The sequence below is a fragment of the Mus pahari genome, chromosome 2 (assembly GCF_900095145.1).
Source record: "Mus pahari chromosome 2, PAHARI_EIJ_v1.1, whole genome shotgun sequence".
NCBI lineage: Eukaryota > Metazoa > Chordata > Mammalia > Rodentia > Muridae > Mus > Mus pahari.
In genome coordinates, this window is record NC_034591.1 from 100,092,411 (window position 1) to 100,119,338 (window position 26,928).

At 54.0% G+C, this 26,928-nt stretch overlaps 5 protein-coding genes across 10 annotated transcripts in view; 3 read left to right on the forward strand and 2 right to left on the reverse strand.

Moving 5' to 3' along the window:
- The window catches only part of Loxl3 (lysyl oxidase like 3), a 16,567-nt gene extending 10,902 nt beyond the window's left edge, over positions 1-5,665 (forward strand). The window contains exons 5-14 of one of the 2 annotated variants that reach the window (XM_021191707.2): positions 2,072-2,291; positions 2,680-2,860; positions 2,971-3,125; positions 3,273-3,440; positions 3,576-3,738; positions 3,865-4,108; positions 4,207-4,322; positions 4,400-4,536; positions 4,650-4,761; positions 4,889-5,411. In XM_021191707.2, coding sequence (XP_021047366.1) covers positions 2,072-2,291; positions 2,680-2,860; positions 2,971-3,125; positions 3,273-3,440; positions 3,576-3,738; positions 3,865-4,108; positions 4,207-4,322; positions 4,400-4,536; positions 4,650-4,761; positions 4,889-4,962 — 1,570 coding nt within the window. In that variant the 3' untranslated portion in view covers positions 4,963-5,411. Of the gene's footprint in view, positions 1-2,071; positions 2,292-2,679; positions 2,861-2,970; positions 3,126-3,272; positions 3,441-3,575; positions 3,739-3,864; positions 4,109-4,206; positions 4,323-4,399; positions 4,537-4,649; positions 4,762-4,888 lie in introns of both variants that reach the window. The other variant, XM_029534835.1, reaches the window with a different exon arrangement.
- On the reverse strand, positions 5,352-8,560 carry Htra2 (HtrA serine peptidase 2). Its single transcript, XM_021191708.1, has 8 exons — positions 7,910-8,560; positions 7,602-7,806; positions 7,318-7,512; positions 7,028-7,060; positions 6,694-6,799; positions 6,470-6,539; positions 5,816-5,911; positions 5,352-5,721 (listed from the first exon to the last, which is right to left on the reverse strand). The coding sequence occupies exons 1-8, from the start codon at positions 8,413-8,415 to the stop codon at positions 5,556-5,558; spliced, it is 1,377 nt and encodes a 458-aa protein (XP_021047367.1). The 5' UTR covers positions 8,416-8,560; the 3' UTR covers positions 5,352-5,555.
- On the forward strand, positions 8,510-11,897 carry Aup1 (AUP1 lipid droplet regulating VLDL assembly factor). 2 transcript variants are annotated; one of them, XM_021191713.1, is made up of 12 exons: positions 8,510-8,829; positions 8,908-9,045; positions 9,126-9,276; positions 9,501-9,685; positions 9,928-10,000; positions 10,097-10,170; positions 10,389-10,455; positions 10,552-10,654; positions 10,768-10,881; positions 10,981-11,096; positions 11,276-11,394; positions 11,495-11,680. In XM_021191713.1, the coding sequence occupies exons 1-12, from the start codon at positions 8,693-8,695 to the stop codon at positions 11,529-11,531; spliced, it is 1,314 nt and encodes a 437-aa protein (XP_021047372.1). In that variant the 5' UTR covers positions 8,510-8,692; the 3' UTR covers positions 11,532-11,680. The 2 variants fall into 2 exon arrangements, with proteins under 2 accessions (XP_021047372.1, XP_029390696.1); XM_029534836.1 differs by having other exon boundaries at positions 8,630-8,829; positions 10,765-10,881; positions 11,495-11,897.
- Positions 11,898-12,051: 154 nt separating this feature from the next.
- Positions 12,052-19,933, forward strand: Dqx1 (DEAQ-box RNA dependent ATPase 1). Of its 4 annotated transcripts, XM_029535135.1 has the most exons (13): positions 12,052-12,153; positions 12,246-12,323; positions 12,509-12,754; positions 12,925-13,118; positions 13,447-13,834; positions 14,162-14,395; positions 14,485-14,584; positions 14,702-14,860; positions 14,962-15,153; positions 17,616-17,735; positions 17,882-18,072; positions 19,138-19,328; positions 19,469-19,933. In XM_029535135.1, exons 3-13 carry the CDS (start codon positions 12,527-12,529, stop codon positions 19,629-19,631), a joined length of 2,160 nt encoding a protein of 719 aa, XP_029390995.1. In that variant the 5' UTR covers positions 12,052-12,153; positions 12,246-12,323; positions 12,509-12,526; the 3' UTR covers positions 19,632-19,933. The 4 variants fall into 4 exon arrangements, with proteins under 4 accessions (XP_029390995.1, XP_029390998.1, XP_021047253.1 ...); XM_029535138.1 differs by having other exon boundaries at positions 12,052-12,754; positions 13,447-13,539; positions 13,693-13,834; XM_021191594.2 differs by having other exon boundaries at positions 12,052-12,323.
- A 1,210-nt stretch (positions 19,934-21,143) lies between these two features.
- Positions 21,144-23,042, reverse strand: Tlx2 (T cell leukemia homeobox 2). The gene is made up of 3 exons (XM_021191432.1): positions 22,497-23,042; positions 21,870-22,107; positions 21,144-21,790 (listed from the first exon to the last, which is right to left on the reverse strand). Exons 1-3 carry the CDS (start codon positions 22,894-22,896, stop codon positions 21,574-21,576), a joined length of 855 nt encoding a protein of 284 aa, XP_021047091.1. The 5' UTR covers positions 22,897-23,042; the 3' UTR covers positions 21,144-21,573.
- Positions 23,043-26,928: the final 3,886 nt, after the last annotated feature.

Below are 26,928 nucleotides of genomic sequence, written 5' to 3' on the forward strand. Positions count from 1 at the left end.
TTTGTGAGTTCGAGGCCAGCCTGGTCTACAGAGTGAGTTCCAGGACAGCCAGGGCTACACAGAGAAACCCTGTCTCGGAAAAAAAAAAAAAAAAAAAAAAAGAGTGTGGATTGCTTTTCCAGGGGACCTGAGTTCAATTCCCAGTACCTATATTAGGCAACTCTACACAACTGATACTCCGACACATACATATATACACTATTAAAGTTGGTTTTTTTGTTTTTTTGTTTTTTTAAGTAGACATTACCAGTTTACCTGGTGTGGAGGGTAGCCTATGGAACTTTTCCAAGAACAGTTTAAGAGTCACAGCCCCCCACCCCCCNCCCCCCACCCCCGGCTGCCTGTTTGGCATCCAGTTGCATATTTTCTTTCTGGGCTTCCTCAGAATTCAAGGGAATAAGAGACTTCCGTCCAACTTGTCTTTAAAGGGCAGGCAGCACCACTGAAACCTCCCTGATCACTTATGACTAAGGCCAGCAGAGATCAGCTCCTCCATCGTCTCCTCTTCCCTCAGCAAGCTCACCTCAAAAAGTGGGCTTCTGTCCCCGGCAGCTGTCCAAGAGCTCAGAATTTGATGAATGCAAGTTCTTGCAATCTTCTTTGGCTTAGGTCATCTTTGTTTTTGTTTGTTTGTTTGTTTGTTTTTTTCGAGACAGGGTTTCTCTGTATATCCCTGGCTGTCCTGGAACTCACTTTGTAGACCAGGCTGGCCTCGAACTCACAAATCCGCCTGCCTCTGCCTCCCAAGTGCTGGGATTAAAGGCGTGCGCCACCACTGCCCAGTCCTTTGCCTGTTTTGTTTATAAATGCCTTCTCTCCTGTCTTCCTAGCTTTAGATTGTTACATTCCCTCTTTTCTCTAATGTCAGGGATAGGGCACCAGACTGCAATGAACCAGCCTGGCAGACCACTCCATGCACACTTCTGCTTCCCCTGTCTCCCTGAGTCCACCCAGCCTTTCTGGGAAGAGAGTTCTCCCTTCCCACCACCTAGCTGCAAACTCTTGTTGTTCTGTGGTATCTATGAGTTCCCCTCTTCTCTCATGCATCTCTAGTGTTTCCCCATGTGAGCATCTCCAGTTTGGTCCTGTTTTCTGCTCAGATGACTGTGGGACAATACTCAGTTGAGATCGCATGAGCATGACTACCTCATTAAGACATCTGTGTTTGCCATCGGGACAGCCATAGCTGCCTTCCCTCTTTAGCCATGGAGTCCCTTCAGCTTTTGTCTGTCTTGTCTTCATTCCAGAGAGTCATCACCAGTTCTAGCCTATTCTTGCCGTAGCTGTGATAGTATGACAGGGCTTCTAACGTGGAAGTTCCTCTGGCCTCTGAGAAGCCATTTCCATGCAGACTTCCTCAGTACTCTGCATCCTAGCTCATCTTCATTTGACGTGTTCAGCCACAGCATAATAGAAGGGTCTGCTCACTGGCTATTTAGGCCAGTTTTGTGCCAGCTACTCCTTCAGAGACATGTCTTCTGGCTTCCTGTTAGATTTGTATGGCTGCCTTGGTCTCTTCATGACCTAAATGGCCTCAGCCTGCCTTTAGGTCATTAAGAACAAGGTTGCAAAAAAAAAAAAAAAAAAAAAAAAAATTCAAGGTGAAAAAAAAAAAAAAAAAAAAAAGAACAAGGTTGCAGCTGTGCAGTGGTGGTGCCTGCCTTTAATCCCAGCACTCCAGGAGAAGGCGGAGGCAGGCAAAGCTCTGTGAATTCAAGGCCAGCCTGCTCTATGGACAGTCTAGGACAGCCAAGGCTTCAGGGAAACCCTGTCTCAAAATACAAAACAAACAAACAAACAAAGGTACAAGGTTGTTATCAAACCTGACCACCCTTCCCTTAGGGTTCTATTTACAAGTGTCCAAAGACCCTGACTGGGCAGCCAACGCTCTTTCATACTACACACTAAACAGTCCTGTCTTCACAGAAGGAAAACACAGAAGGGAAAGAAAGGGATAAGTGACCATGAGAGGTTGGGGGTTGTCAGGGAAGTGAACTGGCAGATGGCTGTGGAGCGGGGTGGGGGTGAGAACTCACCCTCACAGTACTGCACCTCACTCCTGTCCCCATAGGATGCTGGCCCAGAAGAAGCAGCACTCCTTTGGTCTGCACAGCGTGGCATGTGTGGGCACAGAAGCCCACCTCTCCCTTTGCTCTCTAGAGTTCTATCGTGCCAATGACACTGCCAGGTGCTCTGGGGGAAGCCCTGCAGTGGTGAGCTGTGTGCTGGGCCCTCTTTATGCCACCTTTACTGGTCAGAAGAAGCAGCAGCACTCTAAGCCTCAAGGGGAGGTATGTAAGACAAGTCTTCTTCATTCAGCAGTACTGAGGATTGAACCTCAGGCTTCACACACACACACACACACACACACACACACACACACACACACACACGAACGCATGCACGCGCGCGCACGCGCACGAGGCAAACTTACCTTTCAACTACACACTCCCGCCCAAGACAGTGAATGTGACCTTTCCCCACCCAGGGTGGGAACTCCCTAAGCAAGCCTTGACCTTTGAAGACAAGGAACCTTCCAGTGGCTGTGCCACAGATCTGATGCCACCCACTATCATAAAAACCTCATTCAGCTCCCTGGGCTACTTAAACCAACAATCTCCCTGGTCTTCCCAAATCAATGTTTCCATTCACCTCTTTGGGCATGTCTCTCTTCTACAGGCCCGCGTGCGTCTAAAGGGTGGGGCCCACCATGGAGAAGGCCGAGTGGAAGTCCTGAAGGCTGGCACATGGGGAACAGTCTGTGACCGAAAGTGGGACCTGCAGGCAGCCAGTGTGGTGTGTCGAGAGCTGGGCTTTGGCACTGCCCGAGAGGCCCTGAGTGGTGCCCGCATGGGGCAGGGTGAGGGGAGAGGATTTTCACACTTCTAGGGGTGCATTCCTTGGGAAGGTATGGAGTCCTCTGGGCAATGGTCTAGTTACAACCTCCTCAGCCTTGACTTCCGACTGTAGGCATGGGTGCCATCCACTTGAGTGAAGTCCGGTGCTCTGGCCAGGAACCCTCCCTTTGGAGATGCCCATCCAAGAACATCACAGCTGAGGACTGTTCCCACAGCCAGGATGCTGGTGTCCGGTGCAACCTCCCCTACACTGGGGTGGAGACCAAGGTCAGTCATACATTCTACTTTAGGTCTTTCTACTCAGGCCTGGACATCCCTCATTTGTCATTTGTGAGCCCTTTCTCTGTCCCTGCTCCCTGCTACAGACTGCCATCCCCAAAGTTCCCCCTGCACTTCCCCTCTATACCTCTACAGATCCGACTCAGTGGGGGCCGCAGCCGATATGAAGGGCGAGTCGAGGTGCAAATAGGGGTACCTGGGCATCTACGCTGGGGCCTCATCTGTGGGGATGACTGGGGAACACTGGAGGCCATGGTGGCCTGTAGGCAACTTGGTCTTGGCTACGCCAATCACGGCCTTCAGGTAAGCAGGGAGAAGAGGGAAACCAAAGCTGTTGTCGCCAAAGTCTGTGTTTTGGGCCAGGACTGTGGAAACATGTCCCTTGGCCCTGGAAACTGGAACCTATGGCCTCACTGGAACACCTGCCTACATCCCCAGGAAACCTGGTACTGGGACTCAGGGAATGTAACTGAGGTGGTGATGAGCGGAGTGCGCTGCACGGGGTCTGAGCTGTCCCTGAACCAGTGTGCCCATCACAGCGGCCACATCACCTGCAAGAGGACGGGAACCCGCTTCACTGCGGGGGTCATCTGTTCTGAAAGTGAGTAGTGTAAGCTAGAGCTAATTGGAGGGGGCTGTGTCATGATCTGCCTGGAGATAAGGCAGTCTCCCATACGGAGATGGAAGCACCTTCAGTGGTAACCACCACTCTCTCTCTCATATGTAGCTGCTTCAGATCTGCTGCTGCACTCAGCACTGGTACAGGAGACTGCTTATATTGAAGATCGGCCCTTGCACATGTTGTACTGTGCTGCTGAGGAGAACTGCCTGGCTAGCTCTGCCCGCTCGGCCAACTGGCCTTATGGCCATCGACGCCTGCTCCGATTCTCTTCCCAGATCCACAACCTAGGAAGAGCTGACTTTAGGCCCAAGGCTGGGCGCCATTCCTGGGTGTGGCATGAGTGTCATGGGTGAGAGGGCAGAGGGGGCCAGAGACAAAGGCAAGGCTCAGGGGTCTAACAAGCCTGCTGGGATCCAGGGAAGAATCACAAGTTCCCTTGTCCCACAGGCATTACCACAGTATGGACATCTTCACTCATTATGATATCCTGACCCCCAACGGCACCAAGGTGGCTGAGGGGCACAAAGCTAGTTTCTGTCTAGAAGACACTGAGTGTCAAGAGGGTGAGTTGGGGCCAGAGTGGACTTAAGCCCAAGAGTGGCATCACCCGCCCTTCCCTGACATCTAACTCCCCCTTCAGATGTCTCCAAGAGGTATGAGTGCGCCAACTTTGGAGAGCAGGGCATCACCGTGGGATGCTGGGATCTCTACAGGCACGACATTGACTGTCAGTGGATCGACATCACAGACGTGAAGCCAGGAAACTACATTCTTCAGGTGCCTAGCATCTGCCTGGACCTTCGGATGCTGGGGTTAGGGGTGGGTGGTGAGGGCACCTGTGACCTGCCAGAGTGCAGCTGGGTCACACCAGCACTCTTCCTCACTCACAGGTCGTTATCAACCCAAATTTTGAGGTAGCAGAAAGTGACTTCACCAACAATGCAATGAAGTGTAACTGCAAATACGACGGGCATCGCATCTGGGTGCACAACTGCCACATCGGTAGGTGACAGACGAGCAGGGTGAATGCGGGGCAGGAGGGAAAGGCTTCCATGCTGTCACTGCCCATGATGGGCATGTGCTCCTGCCTCTGTGCAGGGACAGCCCCTCACAGTGCCTGTCTCTTCAGGCGATGCCTTCAGTGAAGAAGCCAACAGGAGGTTTGAGCGCTACCCTGGCCAGACCAGTAACCAGATCGTCTAAAATGCTACCACCCTCTGCAAACCACCACTGACCCCCAATGGCAGGGGTCTGAGGCTGCCATTACCTCAGGAGCTTACCACAGAACCCCTGATGTCAGCAGGCGCACTACACTCAACCACCTGTGCACTACGGACGACAAACTGTTGAGCAGAAGTTGGTGCCTCCTTTACTGGGTCAGCTGTCATAACCTTTGGCCAACAAGCATGGAGAATCAGCCAACAGCCCCAGCAACAGACAGAAAACAACACAAAGAACTGCCCCACACAGGATGGCAGCAGCTCATTCTCTTGAATAGAGGAGGTCAAGAGGGTCAGCTCCCATAGCTCTCCGTTCTCCTAAGGACCGCGTTACCTCTAGCCATTTGGTGGGGGAAAAGATCCAGCCCCCCATTTTTGACTGTAACATGTTGCTAGGTATAATTTTATTTTATATAAAATGTGTTCTTTGGAGCCCAGGACTGGTGCAGCGGTTAGAGGGGCCTGCCCTCCACAGGTCCACTGACTCCTCCTCTACCCACACACACTCAGAACCTAGGCTAGGAAAGCAGGAAGATGATCGGAGCAAGAGCTTCGAACTCTCGCCAGTCCAGTCAGTCATTCTGTGACCTCGGGGGTCACGTATAAGGTCAGTGTCTCGGATCCGCGCCGGATCCGCACTGCCAGCTGTGATTGGGTTCGAACAGCTTCATAAACATCTTCAGCATTTTGTACCAATTTCTCCCCAATGGCCAAGATCACATCACCAGGCCGCAGACCAGCCCTGTGGAGGACGGACATGGCAAGGAAAGAGTAGGCAGAGAAGTCCAAGGATACATCCACCCCCACCCCACCCCACAGAGCAGGCTCCCCATCACCTGTGTGCAGGGGACCCCAGGATAACTTTATGAATGAGGACACCGTGCTGAACATCAGGGAAGCTTGGCTCTCGGAGCTGTAGTTCAGTAAGGATGCTGAAAGGGCATTAGATTAGAGCTCCACACAGGCCCACTCCCATCTTAATAGTTCACTTGCTGCCTTCTAGAGCTTAGGAAGTGGGATATACACATAAAAGATAGCTAATTTCAAAAGATATATGGTGTTGATCAACTTCACTTCTGTCACCCTGAAATTCTACGATAAGGAAGGGTTAGAACTTAGGCTGAGCCTAGAAGGGTGGGTCCTACCACTTTATGAAATAAGGTGTTGAGACATAGAAGTGGACAATGAAAGTAGTTCTGAAGAAAGGCAAGCTGCCTGGAAGGATAACTAGAGATGGGTGGGAATGGTCCTCCAGTGCTAGGTTAATGCAGGCTTTGCATCATAGCAATAACAGGATGTTCTCAATCTACTGAAGGGTCCAAATGCAGTAGGATGAGGAAGTTATGATGAGAGGGAACAGTTCTTGTGACAGCAGACAACAGCTTACTTTAGGTAAAGACATGAAAACAAACCCAAGAAAAGAGTAGGGTGTGTGTGTGTGTATCTCTCTCTATGTATATGTATATGTATATATCATGACCCTAACATACCTGGGAGTCAGGGTCAGCATCATCACTCCAATGTAGCGGCGCTGGGACCCACTGATTCCAAACCAGGAATCTGTAATAAAAGAGGACAATTGATCCCCCCATAGCTACATTCTTTCCCTTACCCCCTACAGTAGACCCCTCTATACCAAGTCCCAGTGAATGCCCCTCCCCTAAGCCCCATCCTCCATTTTAAAGGAACCCCTTTCCCTGTAAGACAGGCTCACTTTTCTTTTCCCCGCGATGCAGAAACTCCCTAAGACGATCAGAAGGGATGGCAAAGGAGATTCCAGCTGTCACCTTCATGGTGTTCACTCCAATCACCTCCCCATCCTGCAGGGACACAGCCCCCTGTCCCCTAGCCCACACAGATGGCAGAGGATGGGGGCACCTGAACAAGAGTAGCAAGGATTTGGGAGCAGGGGTCTGTCTGTCTGTCTGTCTGGATACCAGGAGAGAAACAAGAGACTAGAGACTTAGCTAAAATTCCCTAAATCAGAGGAAAACCCACACCTCCCATGGACCTGGGGCATGGATTCTTAGAAGAACACGGGCACTCACCAGGTTAACCAGGGGACCACCAGAATTTCCAAACTGTGAGATAAAATGAAAGAGAACATCAAAAAGATCTGGAATCCCATGCCTCTGGGAATTTTAAGACTGGGGACATAAACACGGTGTAGGGAAATTCTTCAAATTCCATTCCTAGCACAGAACTAGAGAGGCTGCCTTTTGCAGCCCAACGTCTGATACAGGCCCAGTCACCACCACGTGTCAGCTGGTGCTCATACCCAACAGCTGTTCTCCCCAGTTCCAACCTAGCACCGAATTTCCCTCATATCGGGACGCACATCAATAGCTGCATCGGTCTGAATGTATTCCACGTTGTTCTGAGGGAGTCCCAGGTCCCTGGCTGGGCGCTGAGCAGAGCTGACAATGCCAGATGTGATCGTGTTCTGCAGTGCAAAGGGACTTCCCATGGCAACAACAAACTCCCCTTGCCGGACATCAGCAGAGCGGCCGAGGGGCAGTGTGGGAAGAGGCTCCTTAAGGGAAACGAGGACACCAAAACTGGTCATTTTAAGAAGGGAGTAAGAGAACAGCTGCCATCAGATCTGGCCTACTCCATCCCCACCTTGGTTTGAATCCTCAACGTGGCAATGTCTGCTACGGGATCCACAGCTGTGACCATGGCCTCATAAGTATCTCCGCTAGGCAGCCTCACTCGCACTCGGCGCCGATCAGCCACCACGTGGGCGTTGGTAACGATGAGCCCATCTGAAGCCACTACGAATCCTGATCCGTTTGAGATGGGGACTTCACGGCCGGAGAAAGGGTGCCTGGGATGGGGAAAGCACCGATTACACTGCAGCTTCCACCTCATCCTGCTCCCTTGCCTTCACTAAAGGCAGTTCAACACCTCCTGGTCAACTTCACCATTACCGGTCTAGGATCTCGATATAGACCACAGCAGGGGCTGTCTTCTCCACCACGTCTGCGATGAAATTGTACTGGCTCCGGGGAGAAGTGGGTGGCGGAGCAGGAACAGCAGCCAGCACCGAGGAAAGACCCCGCCCCCAACCCCACAACAGCAGCACCACTGCACCCCCTGCGCCCACCGCCACCGCCAGCCATTCGCGCCGACGGCTTCCAGGGCTCCTGCGGGCCTCCTGGTCACTGGAGCCTGGAGTCCCCACAGTCAGTCGTGCCCAGAGATCCGGGGTCCTAGACGTCAGATTTGCCCGTGATGCAAGGAACCCCACAGGCACCCGGGCCGGGAGACTGGGGGTCCCATAAGTCATCCGGATCTGAGGGTCAGAAGTTTCTGACGTCAGCAGAGCCCGGAGGTCAGGGGCTAACAGGGGGGGCCTCCTCCAGAAGATGCCCCCCAAAGCCCGCCATGCCCGAAGGCTCCAGTTTGCACCCCGCCCCGCCTTCAGCGCAGCCATCAGCTCCGCCTCGGCTCTCCTCGCCCGCCCTACTCAGAGGCGGTCCTCTAGAACCCAGCAAGCCTTCTAGGAGAAGCAAGGCACGACGGTATCTGTTCAGTGCATGCCGGGAAATGTAGTCCTGTCAGGACGCGCTCCTCTCCAGCACACACACACACACACACACACACACACACACACACACACACACACACACATTCCCCGGGGCCGCGAGGCATGCTGGGAACGCTAGCCCTTCCGGGGCGCCTCCGGGTCTCAGGTTCTGGCGTCTCCGCGGATGCCCAAAGACTCCGCCTTCCCAGGAGCCCCCGCGGCCCTGCGAAGATGGCGGCGACAGCGGCCCCGCTCTCCTGAAGTGGCTGCGATGGAACCTCCCCCGGCTCCGGGGCCGGAGCGGCTCTTTGACTCGCACCGGTAAGCGCTGCGGAGGGAAGAGACCGGTCAGCGCGTCCCGTCGGCTTCGGCGCCTGATCGCGTCGCCTCTCGCCGCAGGCTCCCGAGTGACGGCTTCCTGCTGCTCGCGCTACTGCTCTACGCGCCGGTCGGCCTCTGCCTCCTGGTCCTGCGACTCTTCCTCGGGCTCCACGTCTTCCTGGTCAGCTGCGCTCTGCCCGACAGCGTCCTCCGCAGGTGCGGACCGCGGCGCCCGGGGGAGCATCCGGGCTGGGCTGGGCTCCGGACCGCACGGTCACCGCCGCCTGTGTCCCCAGGTTCGTGGTACGAACCATGTGCGCGGTCCTGGGGCTCGTGGCCCGGCAGGAGGACTCGGGACTCCGGGATCACCGCGTCAGGGTCCTTATTTCCAACCACGTAACACCTTTTGACCACAACATTGTCAACCTCCTCACCACCTGTAGCACCGTGAGTGGGGGGCGAGGCCGAGAGCGCCACCGGGTGGCTCCCCAGGCCCAAGCTCAAGGCTCCCCTTTACCCACTGGGGTTCTCTTGGGGAACACTGAGCCTTTCCCCCAGCCCCTTAAACGTCACCCCACGTGTCACCTTTTTCCTCTTTCTGTCTTTCCCTTTCTCTCTCTCTCTCTTTGACATTTCCTTCCATTCTTCTTGCTTTTTCTCCCCGCTCTCAGCCTCTACTCAATAGTCCCCCCAGCTTTGTGTGTTGGTCTCGGGGCTTCATGGAGATGGATAGGCGGGTGGAGTTGGTGGAGTCACTCAAGAAATTCTGTGCTTCCACGAGGCTTCCGCCCACACCTTTGCTGCTCTTCCCCGAGGAAGAGGCCACCAATGGCCGAGAAGGGCTCCTGCGTTTCAGGTGGGTAAGCGCAGGCATCTGGCTCCAGTTGAGTGGGTTGCCAAGCAACCCACTGGGTGAGCCTGCCCTGGTTCCTTTCCTGTCTGCCCACTTTTAGCCCTGCCCTCGAAATTCTTAATTCCTCAGTTATCTGCTTATGGAGTTGGGACAGTTTACTAGTTTAAGTCAGGTATAAGTGGTTGGCTGGGCTAGGCTGAACTCCCATACTACTCTCTTCCTCCCTCTCTCTCTCTCTCTCTTAGTTCGTGGCCATTTTCTATTCAGGATGTGGTACAACCTCTTACCCTGCAAGTTCAGAGACCCCTGGTCTCTGTGGTGAGTGCATGCTGGACAGGGAATACTCTGGGGTCTGGAAGGGAAGTTTCCCACCTGTGGCCCGGGCTTAGGGCTCACTTCATGCCCTCCCCTCAGACGGTGTCAGATGCCTCCTGGGTCTCAGAACTGCTGTGGTCACTTTTCGTTCCTTTCACGGTGTATCAAGTAAGGTACTAACTGTCCTCAGTTTTTGGTGGCTGGGAAGATGTTCACCTCAGGGGCAAGGAAGTAGTGACCGCCATCCTGTCTGCCTGTGGTTTGTTAACGTCAAAGTTCTAATGGAAGCAACACTTATCTTCACCTCCCCACCACAGTTCCTAGATAAATTAGGAAGGGCGACACCCTTAGCCCCTGGCGACTTAACAGGGCAGGGCTCTGGTTTTTGTAGGTGGCTTCATCCTATTCATCGCCAGCTGGGGGAAGAGAGTGAGGAGTTTGCGCTCCGCGTACAACAGGTGGTAGTGAACGTGGGTGTGGTGGAGGTGGGGTCCCTCCCTCCTGGGGAAGAAAACCTGAAGAGGCTACAGTTATAACCTTCCAATTTTCCCTAGCTGGTGGCCAAAGAATTGGGCCAGATAGGGACACGGCTCACTCCAGCAGACAAAGCAGAACACGTGAAGCGACAAAGACACCCCAGATTACGCCCCCAGTCAGGTGTGTGATCCGTGCACAAAGGTGCTTGCTGCGCGTGATGGCTTTACTTCCCTACTTAGGCGTGTCTGCCTTTCTCAGTAATCCACTCACCTCGTTTCTTTTCTTTTAAGCAGTGCAGTCTTCTTTCCCCTCTCCTCCCAGCCCTGATGTGCAGCTGACCAGTCTCGCTCACAGAGTCAAGGAGGTTCTGCCCCATGTGCCGTTGAATGTCATCCAGAGAGACCTGGGTATGGGAAAGGGTAGCGTCACAGAGTGGCAGACACAGGAAAATGGGTCTCAACAGAGAAGGGGTACAGGGACTGGACACTCTGCCCCTCTCTTCCCAGCCAGGACTGGGTGTGTCGACTTGACCATCACAAACCTGCTTGAGGGGGCTGTGGCTTTCATGCCTGAAGATGTCACTGAGGGATCTCACTCCCTCCCCGCAGCCTCTGCCCCAAAGGTGAGACCCGGAACAGTCAAGGCCGAGACTTAAGGGCAGGTCTGGGCAGCCTCTGCTCCCTCTCCCTGACTTCTCTTCTTGATGTTGAGACCCTAGCACGGTGCCTCTCTTGCAAAGTAGGCATTCGATGGGTGTGTAATGATGACTTCGCAAGCCCTCTGACATTGTGATCACCTCAGTTCCCCAGCTCTGCCCTGGCGACCCCTCAGCCCACAGCCCTAACATTTGCCAAGTCTTCCTGGGCCCGTCAGGAGAGCCTGCAGGAGCGCAAGCAGGCACTGTATGAATATGCAAGAAGGTGAGAGGGTTAGAGGACAATGTGTGAGAAACAAGTTGGAAAAAGGCCTGATGGAGCTGATATGACAAAGCCTGTACACTCTCTTCCCCATGTCCCACAGGAGATTCAGAGAGAGACAGGCCCAGGAGGCTGAATGAGCCCAAAGGAACAGAATGGTACCCAGAGCCGCAGGACGGAGACTGGGGGCAGCCCTCACCCAGCTAACAACAGGCCGGATGAGTGGGTGGTAAAAAGGGAGGGATGGGGCTCCCCCAATCTCACATTAAATTCAGGGTTTTCACTCAAGGTCTCTGTTGCCTCTCTGGGTTTCAAAAGTCCCTTGAGCAGGTTTCTTCCTGGGTAGAAGAATACAATTTGGGTGCTGATGGTCAAAATGGAACTGTGAAATTCCACTAAACTGAAGACAAAAGAGCTAGATCCCAGTTCACTTATAGTGTAAGCTGTAGCTCCAAAACTACAAGTCCCAGAATGCATTTCATGAGTACAGTTGGATCATATAGGCTCAGTTATACAAGCTCAGGGTGGCATCAGGAACCTGCTTTTCATAGGTTCCTAGCTAAGCTAACCAAGGTGGAGCAAAAGGCCCCTCCCCCAAAAATAAAGCTCTGGGATTGGAGTTTGAGCTCAGCCTCCCGATAGGGCCGATAGGGCCGGAATTTACCTTTGTACTCTAGGCAGGCCTAGAGTACAGCCAGGTATACCTGGCTGGGTGGGACCAGAACTGGCTGCCATCCTGACGCGTCCCAGAGCTGCTGGCAGGTTTGAATCCAGGATCTTTAATGGCTCTGCTTACTGTCCCCTTCTCTCATCTCCAGATTTCTTACTTTTCCCCACTTGGGCCTTTCCCACAGATGACTGCTTCTTGTAGCTCCTGCTGCCTACATGGGGCCCTGTGCTAGTCACAGACTTACTACCCAACTACAAACAGGGTAAAAGTCCACTCATGATGTCCCCTTAGAGATACCCAGCACAGTTTCCTGGCAAGCAAATACGCTGGGAAGGATGGACCCCAAGGCATTCTCCCCTGTGGGATGACTTTGGGGATCAAGCTGAGATGGAAATTGAGTATCAGTCGCCAGATCCAAGGCCTTACTGGCTGTCCCGCTTTTCGTAGGTTCTATGAGCAGCCACCATGGCCTCTGGGCTGGCTGAAGAGTCTGAACCGAGTCCTGGGGAGTCTGAACTGGCTGTGAACCCTTTTGATGGGCTCCCCTTCTCCTCCAGCTACTATGAGCTGCTTGAGCAGCGTAGAGCCCTGCCCATCTGGGCTGCTCGCTTCCTGTTCTTGGAGCATTTGGAGAGTAGCCCCACTGGAGTGGTGCTGGTATCTGGGGACCCTGGCTCTGGCAAGAGCACCCAGGTGGAGGAAGATTCTGGGAGTGGACAAAGGGTTTAATGTGCTTTTGCCTGGGTAAAGGAGAGGGGATGTGGGAGAGGCTGACCCACTGGGTTGTAAGGGATCCCAGTTCAGCTGGCCATCGTTGTCTGAGGTCCTCCAGTCCTCTGACACATTCCCTCTCCCTATCCCAGATTCCTCAGTGGTGTGCAGAGTTTGCACTGGCCAGAGGATTCCAGACAGGACAGGTTACAATCACTCAGCCCTACCCTCTGGCAGCCATGAGCCTGGCTTCAAGGGTGGCTGATGAGATGGACCTGACCCTGGGTCATGAGATTGGATACAGCGTCCCTCAGGAAGACTGCACTGGGCCCAACACCATGCTCAGGTGGGCCATCTGCAGTCTGATCTGAGCTTAATTCCCCCTACAGAGTGGAAACAAACCCAACCGTCTATTATCTCCCCATACCCTCAGCTTAACCTGCCGTGGAGTCACGTGATACAAACCTCACCCCCCTACCACAAGCTACAGGATATAATGCATGAACCAAGTGCTCCCAACAGAGACATGGGATCACACTTAGTGGTCCACAGGCTTAGGACATCTTTTTTTGTCCTTCAGTATCAGAATCTAGGCAACTCGGGGGAAAAAAATACATGGATTTGGGCTTGGTCCATGTCCACACTGACTCCCTCCCCACTACCAATGTCAACAGGTTTTGCTGGGACAGGCTATTTCTGCAGGAAGTAGCCTCAGCCCGGGGCCCTGGAGCCTGGAGTGTGCTGATACTGGATGAGGCCCAGGAGCGGTCAGTGGCCTCAGATTTACTACAGGGGCTCTTGAGAGATACCAGACTGAGAAACCTGCCGGGGGATCCCAGAGTGGTTGTAGTTACTGACCCAGCGCTTGAACCAAAATTCCAGGCTTTCTGGGGCAATTCTCCTATTGTGCGTGTGCCCAGGGAGCCTGGTGGAGATCCCACCCTTGTCTACAAGGACACTGTCCCTACCGACCTCGTGGAAGCTGCCTGCCAAGCTGTGCTTGAGCTGTGTCAGCGGGAAGAGGCACCAGGAGACGTGCTAGTGTATCTGCCCAGCGAAGAGGTAAACGAAAGGAAAAAGCAGATATGGGAAGCACTCCTGTGCAGCCTTCCCTCCCGTCCCAGAGGCAACACATCTTAGGAACAGTGGTTCCATTTACTCTTTGCCAAAGTCTGCGCAGGGGGATCAAGGACTTCAGAATAAAGAAATCTGCTGCCCACTTTTTAAATTCCTTATAATGCAGAGCTTTGTCCCCAGCTAACTAAAATTCTAGTGTGCCCAACTTCAGAAGTATGCCTGTGTTCTTAGATAAAAGGGAGGGCCTTAGCTAAGGTCTGTGCTCCCCCAAGAAAGGTAAGAACTGCCCTCATCCCCCACCCCTCTTCTCAGGAAATTTCTCTGTGCTGTGAATCCTTGTCCGGGAAGATGGGAACACTGGCTGTCCCAGGGCCTCCACCGCGGGTGCTACCCCTTCACCCCGGCTGTGCTCAAGCCATCCAGACAGTGTATGAAGACACAGACGTGAGTGTCCGCAGGATCGTGGTCACTCATTGGCTGGCCGATTTCTCCTTCTCCCTTCCTTCCATCCAACATGTCATTGACTCAGGACTGGAACTTCGCAGTGTGAGTGAGAGAAAAGAGGGGGAGTGAACCCTCAGATAGAAGGGAGCCACTCTGATCTGTCTTGGCCTTGTTTGGGGGCTGGATGACAGGTTTACAATCCTCGGATCCGGGCAGAATCCCAGGTGTTGAGACCAATTAGCAAGTGCCAGGCAGAGGCAAGACTGCTTCGGGCAAGGGGGTTCCCACCAGGTAAGAGAGCCTTTGCCCTCAAGACCAAAAAACAAAACAAAACAAAACAAAAAACAACAAAACAAAATCTCATACAAGCTCTGAGAAATCTACTTCCCCAGACCTTTCTCCTTTCAGGATCCTGCCTCCGCCTGTATTCTAAATCTACCCTAGAACTAGAGGCTCCCCCACTGCCCCACCCCAAAGTGTGTGAAGAGAATCTGAGCTCCCTGGTGTTGCTACTAATGAGGAAACAGATTGCAGAGCCAGGGGAATGCCACTTCCTGGACCGGCCGGGTGAGCCCTCCCCAACCCCCCCCCCCGCCACCCCACCCCCCAGGGCTGCCTCTGACTTCAGGATCAGAGCTTGTGACATCTAAGCCCTGTGTCCTCACCAGCTCCAGAAGCACTGATGCGGGCCCTGGAAGACTTAGACTATCTGGCTGCTCTGGATGACGACGGGGAGCTGTCAGACCTCGGAGTGATCCTGTCAGAGTTTCCCCTGCCCCCGGAGCTGGCCAAAGCCCTACTGGCCTCCTGCCAGTTTAACTGCGTGGATGAGATGCTTACGGTGGCCGCCATGCTCACTGGTACATGCCTAGCTTGAATCTACCTCACTTGTTAGTCGGGACTTTGGGGGGTTTGCTATGCTGAAAATCTTACCCAGGGCCTCTGTCTGTCAGGCAGCTGCTCAGACCTGCCCTGGGGTGAAGCTGTGTCAGCCTACCCCACCCCAACCACACCCCCCCCGCCTCCCCTCACAGCACCTAAGGAACCAGGTGTCTGCCCATCTCTTCCTATCATCCCCACAGAGAGAAAAGGCGAGGAGAGACACCCAAGTCCTGAAGAATACCCAGCCCCGCAATTTCCTTCTAATGCTTCTTTCTTCTCGGTGTACAGAATCTCGCCCGTCCTCTGCCCCATTCCCTCTTTCAGCCATGCTACAATAACCCCTATCCCAGTCTCACCGGCTGCATTCCGGCTTCAGGACCATGTCCCCCAGCAGTGACAGCTCACTAGTGAGGGTCCAGACACTCAGCATTTGTCCATAACCTTGTGACACAAGAATGTTCACTACGTGTGTGTGTGTGTGTGTGTGTGTGTGTGTGCACATGTGCACGAATGTGCATGTGCTCTGGAGAAGAGGACGATGTCAGGTGTCCTGCTCTCTCACTCTCTTATTCCCCTGAGGCTAAATCTGTTCCTGAAGAAGCTAGGCTGCTGTCTCAAGCCCAAGTGATTCTCCTGTCTCCAGTTATAAGGGGTGTGTGTGTGTGTATGTGTGTGTGTGTGGCCACGTCAGGTGGCATTTTCATGGGTCCTCATTCTTGTGTTAGAAGTGTTCTTAACCACTGAGCCACCTCCCTGGCCATCACCCTTCTTTTTGAGACAGGATCTTGCTATGTGGCCCAAGCTGGCCTTGAACTTGAGATCTTTGTGCCTCAGTCTCACAGACACTGGGATCATAGGTGCCCAGCATCCTGTAGTTTTCATCCCACCTCCAAGGCCATTCTACCCTCATCTCTTCCTTGGGGTTCTCATCCTCTTTTCCATTGTAAATCTTCCCAAGGTTGTAATGTTCGGCCTGTGGGTCTTCTCATTCCCAGAACTCAATCACAGCACACCCATCCACAGCACAGACCACAGTGCTGCCTCTATACTTGAAATTCCCAAAGTGCTTTGTGCCTCTCTGCCAGTATGAGTTTTTAAAAACTAGGGCTTCGCTATATAGCCCTGGCTGGTCTTGAACTCGCAGAGATCTGCCTGCCTCTGCCTTCCAAATCCTTGGGTTAAAGCTACCATTCCTGGCTTTTTTTTTTCCCAGTAGCATTCTTTTAGGTCTTAGGAAGGAGGATATTGGGAGGGGAGAAAGTGATGAGGGAGGGGGACACAGAGAGAAAGGAAAAAAGAGTGAGGAGAGACATCCAACTCCTGAAGAATACCCCCCTAATCAGGACTTTATTTTTATGTGTATCCTTGCATGTCTGTCCATACATCACAGCATGCAGTATATGCAAAGGTCATAAGAGAACATCTGATCCCCTGGAACTGAAGCAACAGGTGCTTGTAAGCTACCATATAGGTGCTGGGAACCAAACCTGGAACCTCTGCAGGAACAGCTAGTGCTCTTAACTGCTGAACAATCTCTCCAGCTCTGTGTTCCTCTCTTTTTAAATGTATTATTGTGTGTGTGCATGATGTATGATGTTTGGCAGCAAAGGTGTGCCACAGTCCCTTTGTGTGGTCAGGAACAAGACTGTAGGATTCCTTCCACCTATGTGTGGGTTCTGGAGGTTGAACTAAAAGGCTAGGCATATGCAATGTGTGCTGAGCCATTTAGCAGGCTTCTTTTTCTTTTCTTTCTCCTTGCCGCCCCACCCCCNCCCCCGCCCCGACCCTCGCCCCCATCAGGGTTTTACTCTGTCATCCAGGCTGGCCTGGAATCCACTGTATATCTATCCCATGCAAGTCTCAGACTTTCAGCACTCCTCCTGCCACAGTCTCCCAGGTAGTAGGATCACAGGCATGTGCCACAGGACTCCTGTCTTTCCTAGTAAATAGTTCTACTACACCAGTCCATAGTGCCTCAGCTCTGAAACAAACTCAAGCGTTCTGTCCACCTGCCCTTCTTACCACCCTACCACAGTCTTCCTCTCTGCTCTGACTCAAACAGTCCCATCACCCCTCCTGTTCTCATCCTACCCAATCTGTCTCCAGAGTTCCCTTTCCCGCTCCTACGTATGTTTTCAGATTATGCTTTCTGCATAATCACAGCCATAGAAAGAATAGAGAAGGATGATCTGCATCTTCTCTATAGATGTAGTTTTCTCAATACTTTGAGTTAGCAGTTGACTGAATCCACAGATGCAGAGGCATGGATGGCGAAGGCTGGCTGCACATGTTTCCAAAGTATAGTGATGTGCAGAGCACCTAGAGTCTAGAGTCTTTTCAATTAAGCTCCCAGAAGATGACTCCTACCTTTGGAGCATTCTGTGTGTGCTGCCACCCTGCCTTGTACCTCCCAAACCATCTCCCTGCATCCCGCCTCCAGCTGCTCCTGGGTTTACCCGTCCTCCACTGACTGCGGGAGAAGCTGCCTTGCGCCGGGCTCTGGAACATGCAGATGGTGATCACAGTTCCCTGATCCAAGTCTATGAAGCCTTTGTACAAAGTAAGTGGCTGGGTCTGCACCCTCAGACTCCCAGGGAATACCTTGGCGGCATACCTCTGTGTCCGGGAAGAGGAGGTCCTCTGCCCAAGGGTCGCCCTTTGTGCATCCTAAGGACTTAATTACGCGTGTTTCCTTTCTCCTCCGAGGTGGAGCGGATGAAGCTTGGTGTCAGGCTCGGGGTCTAAACTGGGAGTCATTATGTCAAGCCCGTAAACTCCGAGCAGAGCTTGTGGAACTCATGCAGCGGATTGAGCTTCCCCTGTCCCAGCCAGCCTTTGGCTCTGAGCAGAATCGCAGAGACCTTCAGAAAGCACTGCTGTCAGGATACTTCCTCAAGGTTGGGGAGAGGGCTGAGCGTAACTCAGTTGCCCAGTGTGGTGGTGCACATCTTTAATCCAAGCACTCTAGAGACAGGCAAAACTCTTTAAGTTTGAGGCCAACCTAGTCTACATAGTGAGTTCTAGAGCAGCTAGGACTACATAGTAAGATTTTGTCTCCAAATGGGGTGGGGGTGGGGGGTGGCTGGAGGGTTGCCTTAGCAGTTAAGAGCACTTAGTGCTCCCTCAGAGCGCCCAGGGGACCCAGGTCTGGATCCTAGCACCCGCATAGTTTACAACCATTCTTAACTCCAATTTCAGAAACTTAACACTTTTGACATCCAAGGGCAAGCGCATGGCGTGCATAATACATGCAGGCAATACAGTCACACACATATGATAAATAAATCTTTTTTTTTTAATTTTAGAAAAAAAAAAGGCAGGGAGAGAGGAGTTAGGTAGGGGAAGAGCTAAGCAGGTAGAACACCTGCTTCCATCTCAAGGACAGCCTTTGATCCCCAGAACCCTGGGTTCACATGTGGTCCTAGCACTGGGCAGGCAGAGACACTTGGGTCCCTGGGGCTCTCTAGCCAGCCTAGCTTAATGGCAGGTTCCAGGTGGATGGCACCTGAGGAATGACACCCAAGATTGCCACCTGACGACATTCTCTCTTCTCTCTCTCTCTCTCTCTCTCTCTCTCTCTCTCTCTCTCTCTCTCTCTCTCTGTGTGTGTGTGTGTGTGTGTGTGTGTGTGTCTGAGGGTTTGGAGGACAAGGGGCCATGGAATATGTCATATGGTGAAGTAGGAGCAGACCTCACTGGATTGACTTTCTGGCTCTACAGTACTCTTACTCCTTTCCCAGCCCCTTCTTCTCTTTCCTTCTTTCTTTTTAAAGGCAGCAAACAATGAGACAAGGTCTCCTGTTGTCCAGGCTGGCTTCAGACTCTCTAAATACCTCAGGCTGGCCTCAAACTTCTGCTCCTCTGGCTCCCAGATGCTGGAATTCCTGCCACGCCCAACACTGGCCTTCTTTATTTTCTGCTCTCCGTTACTTATTCCACCCATGTATTTGTGTTTCAATGAGGTGGCCCGAGACACAGACGGGACAGGAAATTATCTGCTTCTCACCCATAAACACGTAGCCCAGCTGTCTCCATACTGCAGCTACCGAAACCGCAGGACTCCAGCCCAGCCACCCACGTGGGTGCTGTACCACAGCTTCTCCATCTCGAAAGACAACTGCCTTTGCATTGTCTCTGAGATCCAGCCTGAGATGTGAGTTTCCTGACCCTCACTCATACAGGGCCAGGGACCAAACCTAGAGCTGGGGAGTGAGACGTAGGAAGAGGGTTGGTGGAAGCAGGTGAGGGGGCAGGGGAAGGCACAGATGACCCCCTCCTGACTTTCTCCATCAGGCTGGTGGAGCTCGCCCCTCCATATTTCCTGAGTAACTTGCCCCCCAGTGAGAGCAGAGACCTCCTGAACCAGCTGAGAGAAGGCCCGGCAGAGCCACCAGCAGCAGCAGCGACTGAAATGTCCTCTCCCCGGGAGTATGGAGATGGTTGTGTTCTGCAGTGAGCTAACTGCCTAAGGAATGGAGCCAACCTCATCAGAGAGCAGTCAGCCAGACTTAAGAGACCCAAAGTGTAGGGTCAGATATACTCCTGGAACACAAGAGCCAAGAAGAGAACTGCTAGGAGTGGGGGAAGAGAGAGCCACAGTTCAGAACTAGCAGACTTTCCTTCTGTCCAAGGACGGACGAGGGAGCAGATGTCGCTGGCCCCACCCATGCTGCGCCTCACACAACCTTGTCTCCTTAGTGAGACTATAAAAGATTTGGGGGGGGGGATGGAAAGATGGCTCAGGGGTTAAGAGCACTGGCTGCTCTTCTAGAGGTCATGAGTTCAATTCCCAGCAACCACATGGTGGCTCACGACCATCTGTAATTGGATCCGATGCCCTCTTCTGGTGTGTCAGCTACAGTGTGCTCATATACATAAAATAAATAAATAAATCTTTTCTTAAAAAATGATTTCTCTATGATGCCGAGTTTGATTTTTAGCTCTGCAGTACCATATACAACACCAATGGAAGAAAGGCTGACTTCTGCAGGTACAGCCTCCCGCCTGCCTCTGGCCAAGCCTCGGTGCTGCCGGCTACACCTGTCCCTGGCACAGAGCATGCGTGAGGTGGCTGCCACAGGTCTCTGTCCCTGTCACAGTGCTCTAGCCTCTGCCAGAAACAAGAGGGGAACAGTGGAGTGAGGCAAAATCCTCCTGTTAAGCCAGAGAGCTTTGGAACCATTCTCCACAAAAAGCCTGTGCCCTCTGACTCACCTACAGTCTGCAGTCTCTCTAATTTTTCATTATAGTTTGTGTGTGTGTGTACACCCACAACACACGTGCAGTGGTCAGAGGACAGTTCGTAGAAATCGGTTTTCTTCCACAAACTTGCCCCTAGGGCGCAAACTCAGATTGTCAGCAAGTGCTACCTCCTAACACCATTCCGACTTAAAGACGCCATCCTTCACTTCTCCCTAACTCCTTCCCTTCTGCCCTTAGTCTAGTCTAATTTCTGAATCCACCACCATCCTCCACATCATAAATGTGGAATACTGTGGAAAGAAAGGCTCAATCCATGCAACTCCCCAGAGTTCCCTGCGCCTGCCTGCCCTCACCAGGAGATCTTAGCCCCACCGGTCCATCTGTCTCCACCCCTGTGATGTCATCGAGATCCCCCAAAGGCAGGCATCAGCATTTTTTTTTTCCTCTCTAAAACTAACATTAGTTTTGCCTACTGTTAATCTTGCCCCCAGTTTCCCCTTCCTGGCCTACACATCTCCAGTCTTAAGGTCATCTTTGGTTCTTCTTAGGTTTGCCAGTCCCAAAGCATGTCTCTTGCTCACTCTTACACTGGGCCCACCGGCTCCCCATCTTGGCTCTCTGACCCTCCATGGCACGGGAGTCACTCTTTCTAGAGTGTATCTTCTGGGTATATAAGTATCTATCTTACCTATAGCATAAGTGCATTAAAACTCAAGATGGAGAGTGGTCTGCAGATTGGGCAGGAGACAACTGGAGACTGAGTCTAGATGGAATCCTTAGTAATTGTTTTACAGATGAGGGACGAGGTCCCTGTCACAGTAGGCCACGTTCTCTACTGCCAGCTCCTCTTCCATTACCCCTCCCCCACTGTCCTTGATATCTGCCTTCACACCAGCTCTGTGGCCCCTTCCTAGCAGGACCTGAGCTCTGAGCCCACTCAGGGCAGAGTCGCAGCCTTGCAGGGTCCCTGCTTCATCCACAATCCTGCAGCTTGCTCTTGCAACCCACGTCTCAGCGGTTTTTTTTTTAAAAAACAAAACAAAACAAAACAAAACCTTGAAGGGCGGAGTCAAAGTGTGGGCCAGGGGCCACTGGTGACCAAGGAGCCTCAGAGGACAGCTGCAGGCCTTCTGCTCCTCACTCTTCGCGGGCGGCATGGCACCTGGCCACGTTGGCGCTCGTCGGACAGGCGTTGGTCACACCACCGAGGCGAGCCCGGACACCGAAGCCACCTTGTTGTCTTCCGCCCAGGGCTGCAGATTCTGCAGCGCGAAGAGCGACGAGTTGTGCAGGCAAAGCGGGTCCGGTGGCAGCGGTGGCCGCAGCGGCCGGGGCAGCGCGTCTTGCTGCAGGTGCAGCAGCAGGCGACCAGCGCGGTGCCGCTCGGCTTCGCGCTCCTCCGCCGTCTGGCGCCTGGGCGAGCGGAGAGCCGGGGTCAGCGGGCGGCCCCGTCCTTCCCCGCCACTCGGCCCGCCCGCGCCCCGCGCCTCACCGCCACTTGGTGCGTCGGTTCTGGAACCAGGTCTTGACCTGCGCGTCCGTCATGCGCAGGGCCTTGGCCAGCGCCGCCCTCTCTGCCGAGGCCAGGTACTTCTGGCGCAAGAAGCGGCGCTCCAGCTCAAGCACCTGCGAGCGGGAAAAGGAGGTGCGCGGCTTCTTGCGCTTCGGGGGGGTCCGATTTTGGTAGGGATGGCCTATGCGACGTGTCCCAGAGAAGGGCGAGAGCGCAGCTACGGGACGGAAGAGCAGGGCAATGTTTGAGGGTGGTCCGAGGTGAGACTGAGAAGAGAGTCCCTAGTCCTTAATGGGGTTCCTCCCCCAACCACAGAAGCCTCATTCAAGAAGGGGCTTAGGAAGAATCGGGGTCCTCCCAAACTTCACCCTGACCCTCCTCGCCGTAGGCACGGTAGGGCTGCAGAGGCAGGGGCGCATGCACTCGACGACAGCAGCTCTCTCCTTACTGCCTCTCTGCTGTGGGACCGAGAACTGTGGGTCGGGGAGGGTCCACGCGGATGAGCAGAGGGAAGAGATGAACCGAGCAATGGGGTTGGAGCAGAAAACGGAGAGGCAAAGAAATGGGGTCGCGGGGGAAGGACACCGAGGGGTAGGGCAATCTCACCCGTGAGCCTGTCCTTTGCAAAGCGGCGACCGCTGTCCATCCAGGGGAAGGTGAGTCCCGCTAGGCCCCCGGCGCCACCCAAACCAGAGGGTCCGGGCACGGCGGGGGCCGCACCCGAGGGTGGCGGCACCGGCAGCGGGCGGTGCGCGGGGACGCGGATCACGCCGCCGGGGCCCACTCCCGAGCCTCTAGGCAAGGAGGCCAGCGAGCCGGCAGGAGCATAGCCCGAGGCTCCGTGGAATCCACTGGAGAACGCCGCACTCTCTCCGTGGCTCTGGCCGGACTGACCGGGACCCAGACCGCCCCCCGGGGGTTCGGGGCCACTCAGGATCTGATCGATGCCGAAGCTGATGGGTTCATGGTGCGGAAGGTGGTGCGCAGCCAACACCGCGGGCTCCATGGGTCCAAGCCTGAGAGGTTGGATGACTGGAAAAGGTGTCTCTGCCGGCTGCGGGAGCCCGGCGGCGGCGCGTTCCGGGCAGCGGCTTCAGGGGCCCGCGGGGCTGGCCACGGCCATGCGCCGGGGCCCCCGGGACAGCAACATCCCTGTGCACAGGGCGCAGCCGCGTGTGTGCCCGCCCCTCCCGGGAGTCCGCTCAGGGACTAGCATCCCGAAGGAGCGCGGCGGGCGGGGGTCGCAGTAGCGCAGGTGGGCGCTAGGTTGCCCAGGCCGCTGCCCGAGTCCGGTGTGGAGAGGGGTGGCCAGCTCAGGCAGGGGCAGTGACTCGGGTGGGCAGAGGGGGCTGAGGGAGGGCAGGGGCGGGGCCCCGCTGTTAAAGGGAAAGGGATGGCTGGATGTGCCTGGTGCAGGCAGAGGAGGGCGCGGGTATCAAGAAGGAGCGGTACGCGGGAGGGGCCGCTGACTCAGCCGGGATGCTCGCGCGCTCGCATCCTCGCCGGCCTCTGCCTTCGGGCTGGCTCGCGGGTTCCTCGGCAGGGGCTTCTCTCCCCAGACCCCACTCTTCGCCTCCCGATGGGTGCCGCTGGCCAGCTCCTCGATTCGTTGTGGCCCCCACCCAAATGCCCTCTGAGACCAAATCTCGTTGTGGCTACCTGGCTCTGCAAGAAGCGGTTGGGGAACGGCGATTCGCGATCTGGAATCCCAGGAAGAGACCAGGTGTAGGAAGCAGACGGTAGCAGGGCGCGTACGGTCGGCTCGGGCAGGAAACGAACATCTGAGCTTGGAGTCGTGGTACACCTCCTGGCTTTTTTCTGTGCCACTTCCCACCTTACTGGTCTTGACCCACCAGGAATTAGTACCCTGTTTCTTAGAATTTCGATTTTCTGAAATTGCTGTAAATCGGACCCGTGTCTCAAACGGACCAACCCGGGCCTCCACCGCGGGATTCCACTTCTCTAATTCGCATCTTGGAAAGCTATCCTCACACACTATCCCCCCTTCTCTAAGGCGAAAGGGCTACACTGGGGGACTCGCTGAGGCCTTGGGAGGCTCTGGGCGCCGCACCCTACAGACACTTTACCCCACCCAAGCATCAGATTGCGCCTGGAGCGTGCCAGCAAAGGAAAGTGGGAGAAGGCTGAAGCGGCTTGGTGACCTTGTGACCTCTGGGCGCGGACCCAGGAGCGGGGAGTATGTGACCTCCAGGTTCCTCCCCGGGATGGGACCCCTGCCGGGAGGGCCCCTATGCCGAAGACACGCCCCTGCCGCCACCCTGCCCGGTGCAGGCCGCCATAATCGGGTTAGCTAGGCCGGAATTACATTACCTTCCCCAGCCCGCCCCGGCCCTGGGGGGGGCCCTGGCGCCTCCAAGCCGGTGAGACTGGGCCCAAGGAGGGGGGCAGAGGGTGGGCACGGAGGCGCTGCTCAGCCTGGCTTGGACACGTCCTGACCAGAAGACCCCGCCCCACTATGACAGGCCTGGACCCTCACCCTTACCCACTTTAAGGTTCAGCTTTACCCTACGGCTTTCCCGCGTGAAGCGAAGTGCCTAGCAAGTATAAACTCGTTGGGACTGCATTCTAGTTGTTTCTCCAGGATCCCCCAGGGAAAGGCGCCCCTCCTTTCTCCCAGCAGATGGGCTGGCAGCCTGGCGCCTGGGGCAGGGTGAAGGGGTCTTCTCTCCCCTGGGAACCAGGATATTTGGGCATCTGGACAGGAACATAAAAGTAGATAAAAGTAGCCCCCCCCCGTTCTCAGAAGCCTGCGGGGTGGGAGTGGAGGTGCAGATAGTGGTTAGGGGCTCAGGAGGACATTAATACTGTACAGGAGCCCTCTCCCATTTTGGCTACAGTATCCTTCTCATTCCTTCCACCTTCCTGGTCACAGGGTGGGAGGGAGAGGGGACAATTTGGCAAAGGTGCTTTCTATACCCCCTAGAGAACACTTTCATTTCCCCACCCTTGGCAGAGCCCTCCCTGTTCTGAGCTGCGGGCGGGGCAGGGGNGGGGGGGGGGGGAGGCTACACGGAACTTGAAGCCTAAATCAAGCCAAAGTGGAGCACTGGATGGGAGCCTAGGCTTGCAGGTGGGCTAGGAGGGTGAGTGACCGTGTCTCTCACCAAACTCAATAAATCCTTTTGAACTGTTCAAAGAATGAATCAGTGAATGAGAAACAGACAGTTGGTGAAGATCTGGATGACTGTCACCTTTGAAGTCTGCGCAGGTGGCACCGCCCCCCCCCCATTGACGACCCTTTGAGAAGAATGGCCACAAAGGGCGGCTGTGCTTACAAATCTGGGAGTTAATGAGAAAACTGTCTAGTACGTGGCTGTAAGGATGGAGGATAAGATATTTTGTCAGCCACAGGAGTCTCTCTTCCTGCACCCATCTCTGCTTGAATGGTTCCTGCTAGTTCAGGTTGAAGATGGGGCTTCTGGGTACGTGCATCCTCCTGCCTATCTTATGTGTTGGAAGTGTTTTCTTTCTCCCCTACCTCCTTTTTAATGTTTGGGGTTGTGTCTTGCTATATAACGCAAGCTGGTTTTAAATCCTCCATCCTCCTACCTCTCCTGTCCTCCTGGACCCTGGGCTTCCAGACCTGCACTGCCATGTACAGTCACTCCAGAGTCCTAGAGTCCTTGAGCCTTTGAGGCCGCAGCTTCCGGAGAAAGAAGCTGAGTGCTCCACCTCAGCTCCATCCTTCCCTGTCTCCCCAGTGTTGTTCTTCAAGATGGCTCCAACTCTTATGTCACCGTCCCTGACATCAGCTTAGTCCTTCCTACCCTGAGTTTGCCTGACTTCTTAAGTGAAAGTTTGATTGCTTCTTTCCTTTGCTCTATCCACGCCTACTGCCTCCATTTTCTCCCCCGCAGCAGTTCTGGTGTTAACCCAGTGGAGGGTGTTTTTTCTACACCACCGCTGGCCTTTTTTTTTTTTTTTGAGGGTGGGGGTAGGGGTGAGGGTGTCTCCCTATGTAGTCCTGGCTGGCCTGGAACTCATTCTGTAGGCCAAGCTGGCCTTGAACTCTCAGGGATCCATCTGCCTCTCTCTGTTGAGAGTACGACCACTCACAACAACCCATTATTTCTTGAATTTTCTTTCCTTCCTTTTTTAAATGTAAAATTACATTTATTTTTAGTTTAGTGTGTGCATGTGTGTGTGTGTGTGTGTGTGTGTGTGTGTGTGTGTGTGTGTGTGTGTGCCACAGTATGAATGTGGAGGTCTTCTTTAACCGTGTGGGTCCCAGGGATGGAATTCAGGTCATCAGGCTTGGTAGCAAGCACCTCCACCTGCTGGATCATCTCAGCAGCTCTTAAGGTGCCCTTTCTTTTGGCTTCTATTTGTTTTTCTTTTTCCTTTTCTTTTGGGCCCTGGGGGTTGACTGTAGTGCCTCAAGCTTGCTAGGCAAGTGCCTCCCACTGAGCTACATCCCCCCCCCAGCCCTGTTTTTTCTTGAGTTCTGTAGCAGGGCTTGCATTGTTACTGCTTCTAGCCTTCCTCCACTGGCCTTGCTCTCTTCTCCTGGAGAGTTGGAGCATACTTCAGAGCTCTGACTGAAGCTTCTGCACCCCTTCAGGTTTCATCCTTTCCAGTAGCCCTGATTCTCACACCCACCCAGACAGCAGTGGCGCCTGACATTTGAGTCTCATCCCTCCAGTTGCAGTTCTGATCTAGCCTTCTGGCCAGCTCTACCTGGCTCTCTTGAAGCTACTCTAAGTCCTACAGGCACAAGGAAATGCTTACTTCCCATTTATCCCCTTAGGCCTACTATTCAGGTCCCTGGCTGCTTTACTTTAAAGTTTATATGTATATATGTTTCTTTTTTTTTTCTTTATCATTATTTTCTTTATTTACATTTCAAATGCTATCCCGAAAGTTCCCTATACCCCCCGCCCCTGCTCCCCTACCCACCCACTCCCACTACTTGGCCCTAGCCTTCCCCTGTGCTGGGTCATATAAAGTTTACAAGACCAAGGGGCCTCTCTTCCCAATGATGGCTGATTAGACCATCTTCTGCTACATATGCAGCTAG

Excerpts from the sequence above, each read along its gene's own strand:
- Htra2 (XM_021191708.1), bottom strand. The coding sequence starts at position 8,415 with ATGGCTGCGCTGAAGGCGGGGCGGGGTGCAAACTGGAGCCTTCGGGCA. Across the intron at positions 6,540-6,693 it reads GCATCGCGGGGAAAAGAAAA|ATTCCTGGTTTGGAATCAGT; the intron begins GTGAGCCTGTCT and ends CTTTTATTACAG. Across the intron at positions 5,722-5,815 it reads CTGGGGTCCCCTGCACACAG|GGCTGGTCTGCGGCCTGGTG; the intron begins GTGATGGGGAGC and ends CGTCCTCCACAG.
- Aup1 (XM_029534836.1), top strand. The coding sequence starts at position 8,693 with ATGCCCAAAGACTCCGCCTTCCCAGGAGCCCCCGCGGCCCTGCGAAGA. Across the intron at positions 8,830-8,907 it reads CGGCTCTTTGACTCGCACCG|GCTCCCGAGTGACGGCTTCC; the intron begins GTAAGCGCTGCG and ends CTCTCGCCGCAG. Across the intron at positions 11,097-11,275 it reads CCGCAGCCTCTGCCCCAAAG|TTCCCCAGCTCTGCCCTGGC; the intron begins GTGAGACCCGGA and ends TGATCACCTCAG.
- Dqx1 (XM_021191594.2), top strand. The coding sequence starts at position 12,527 with ATGGCCTCTGGGCTGGCTGAAGAGTCTGAACCGAGTCCTGGGGAGTCT. Across the intron at positions 14,861-14,961 it reads CCACTTCCTGGACCGGCCGG|CTCCAGAAGCACTGATGCGG; the intron begins GTGAGCCCTCCC and ends TGTCCTCACCAG. Across the intron at positions 15,154-17,615 it reads GGTGGCCGCCATGCTCACTG|CTGCTCCTGGGTTTACCCGT; the intron begins GTACATGCCTAG and ends TCCCGCCTCCAG.
- Tlx2 (XM_021191432.1), bottom strand. The coding sequence starts at position 22,896 with ATGGAGCCCGCGGTGTTGGCTGCGCACCACCTTCCGCACCATGAACCC. Across the intron at positions 22,108-22,496 it reads TGCAAAGGACAGGCTCACGG|CTGCGCTCTCGCCCTTCTCT; the intron begins GTGAGATTGCCC and ends TCCGTCCCGTAG. Across the intron at positions 21,791-21,869 it reads AACCGACGCACCAAGTGGCG|GCGCCAGACGGCGGAGGAGC; the intron begins GTGAGGCGCGGG and ends CCGCTCGCCCAG.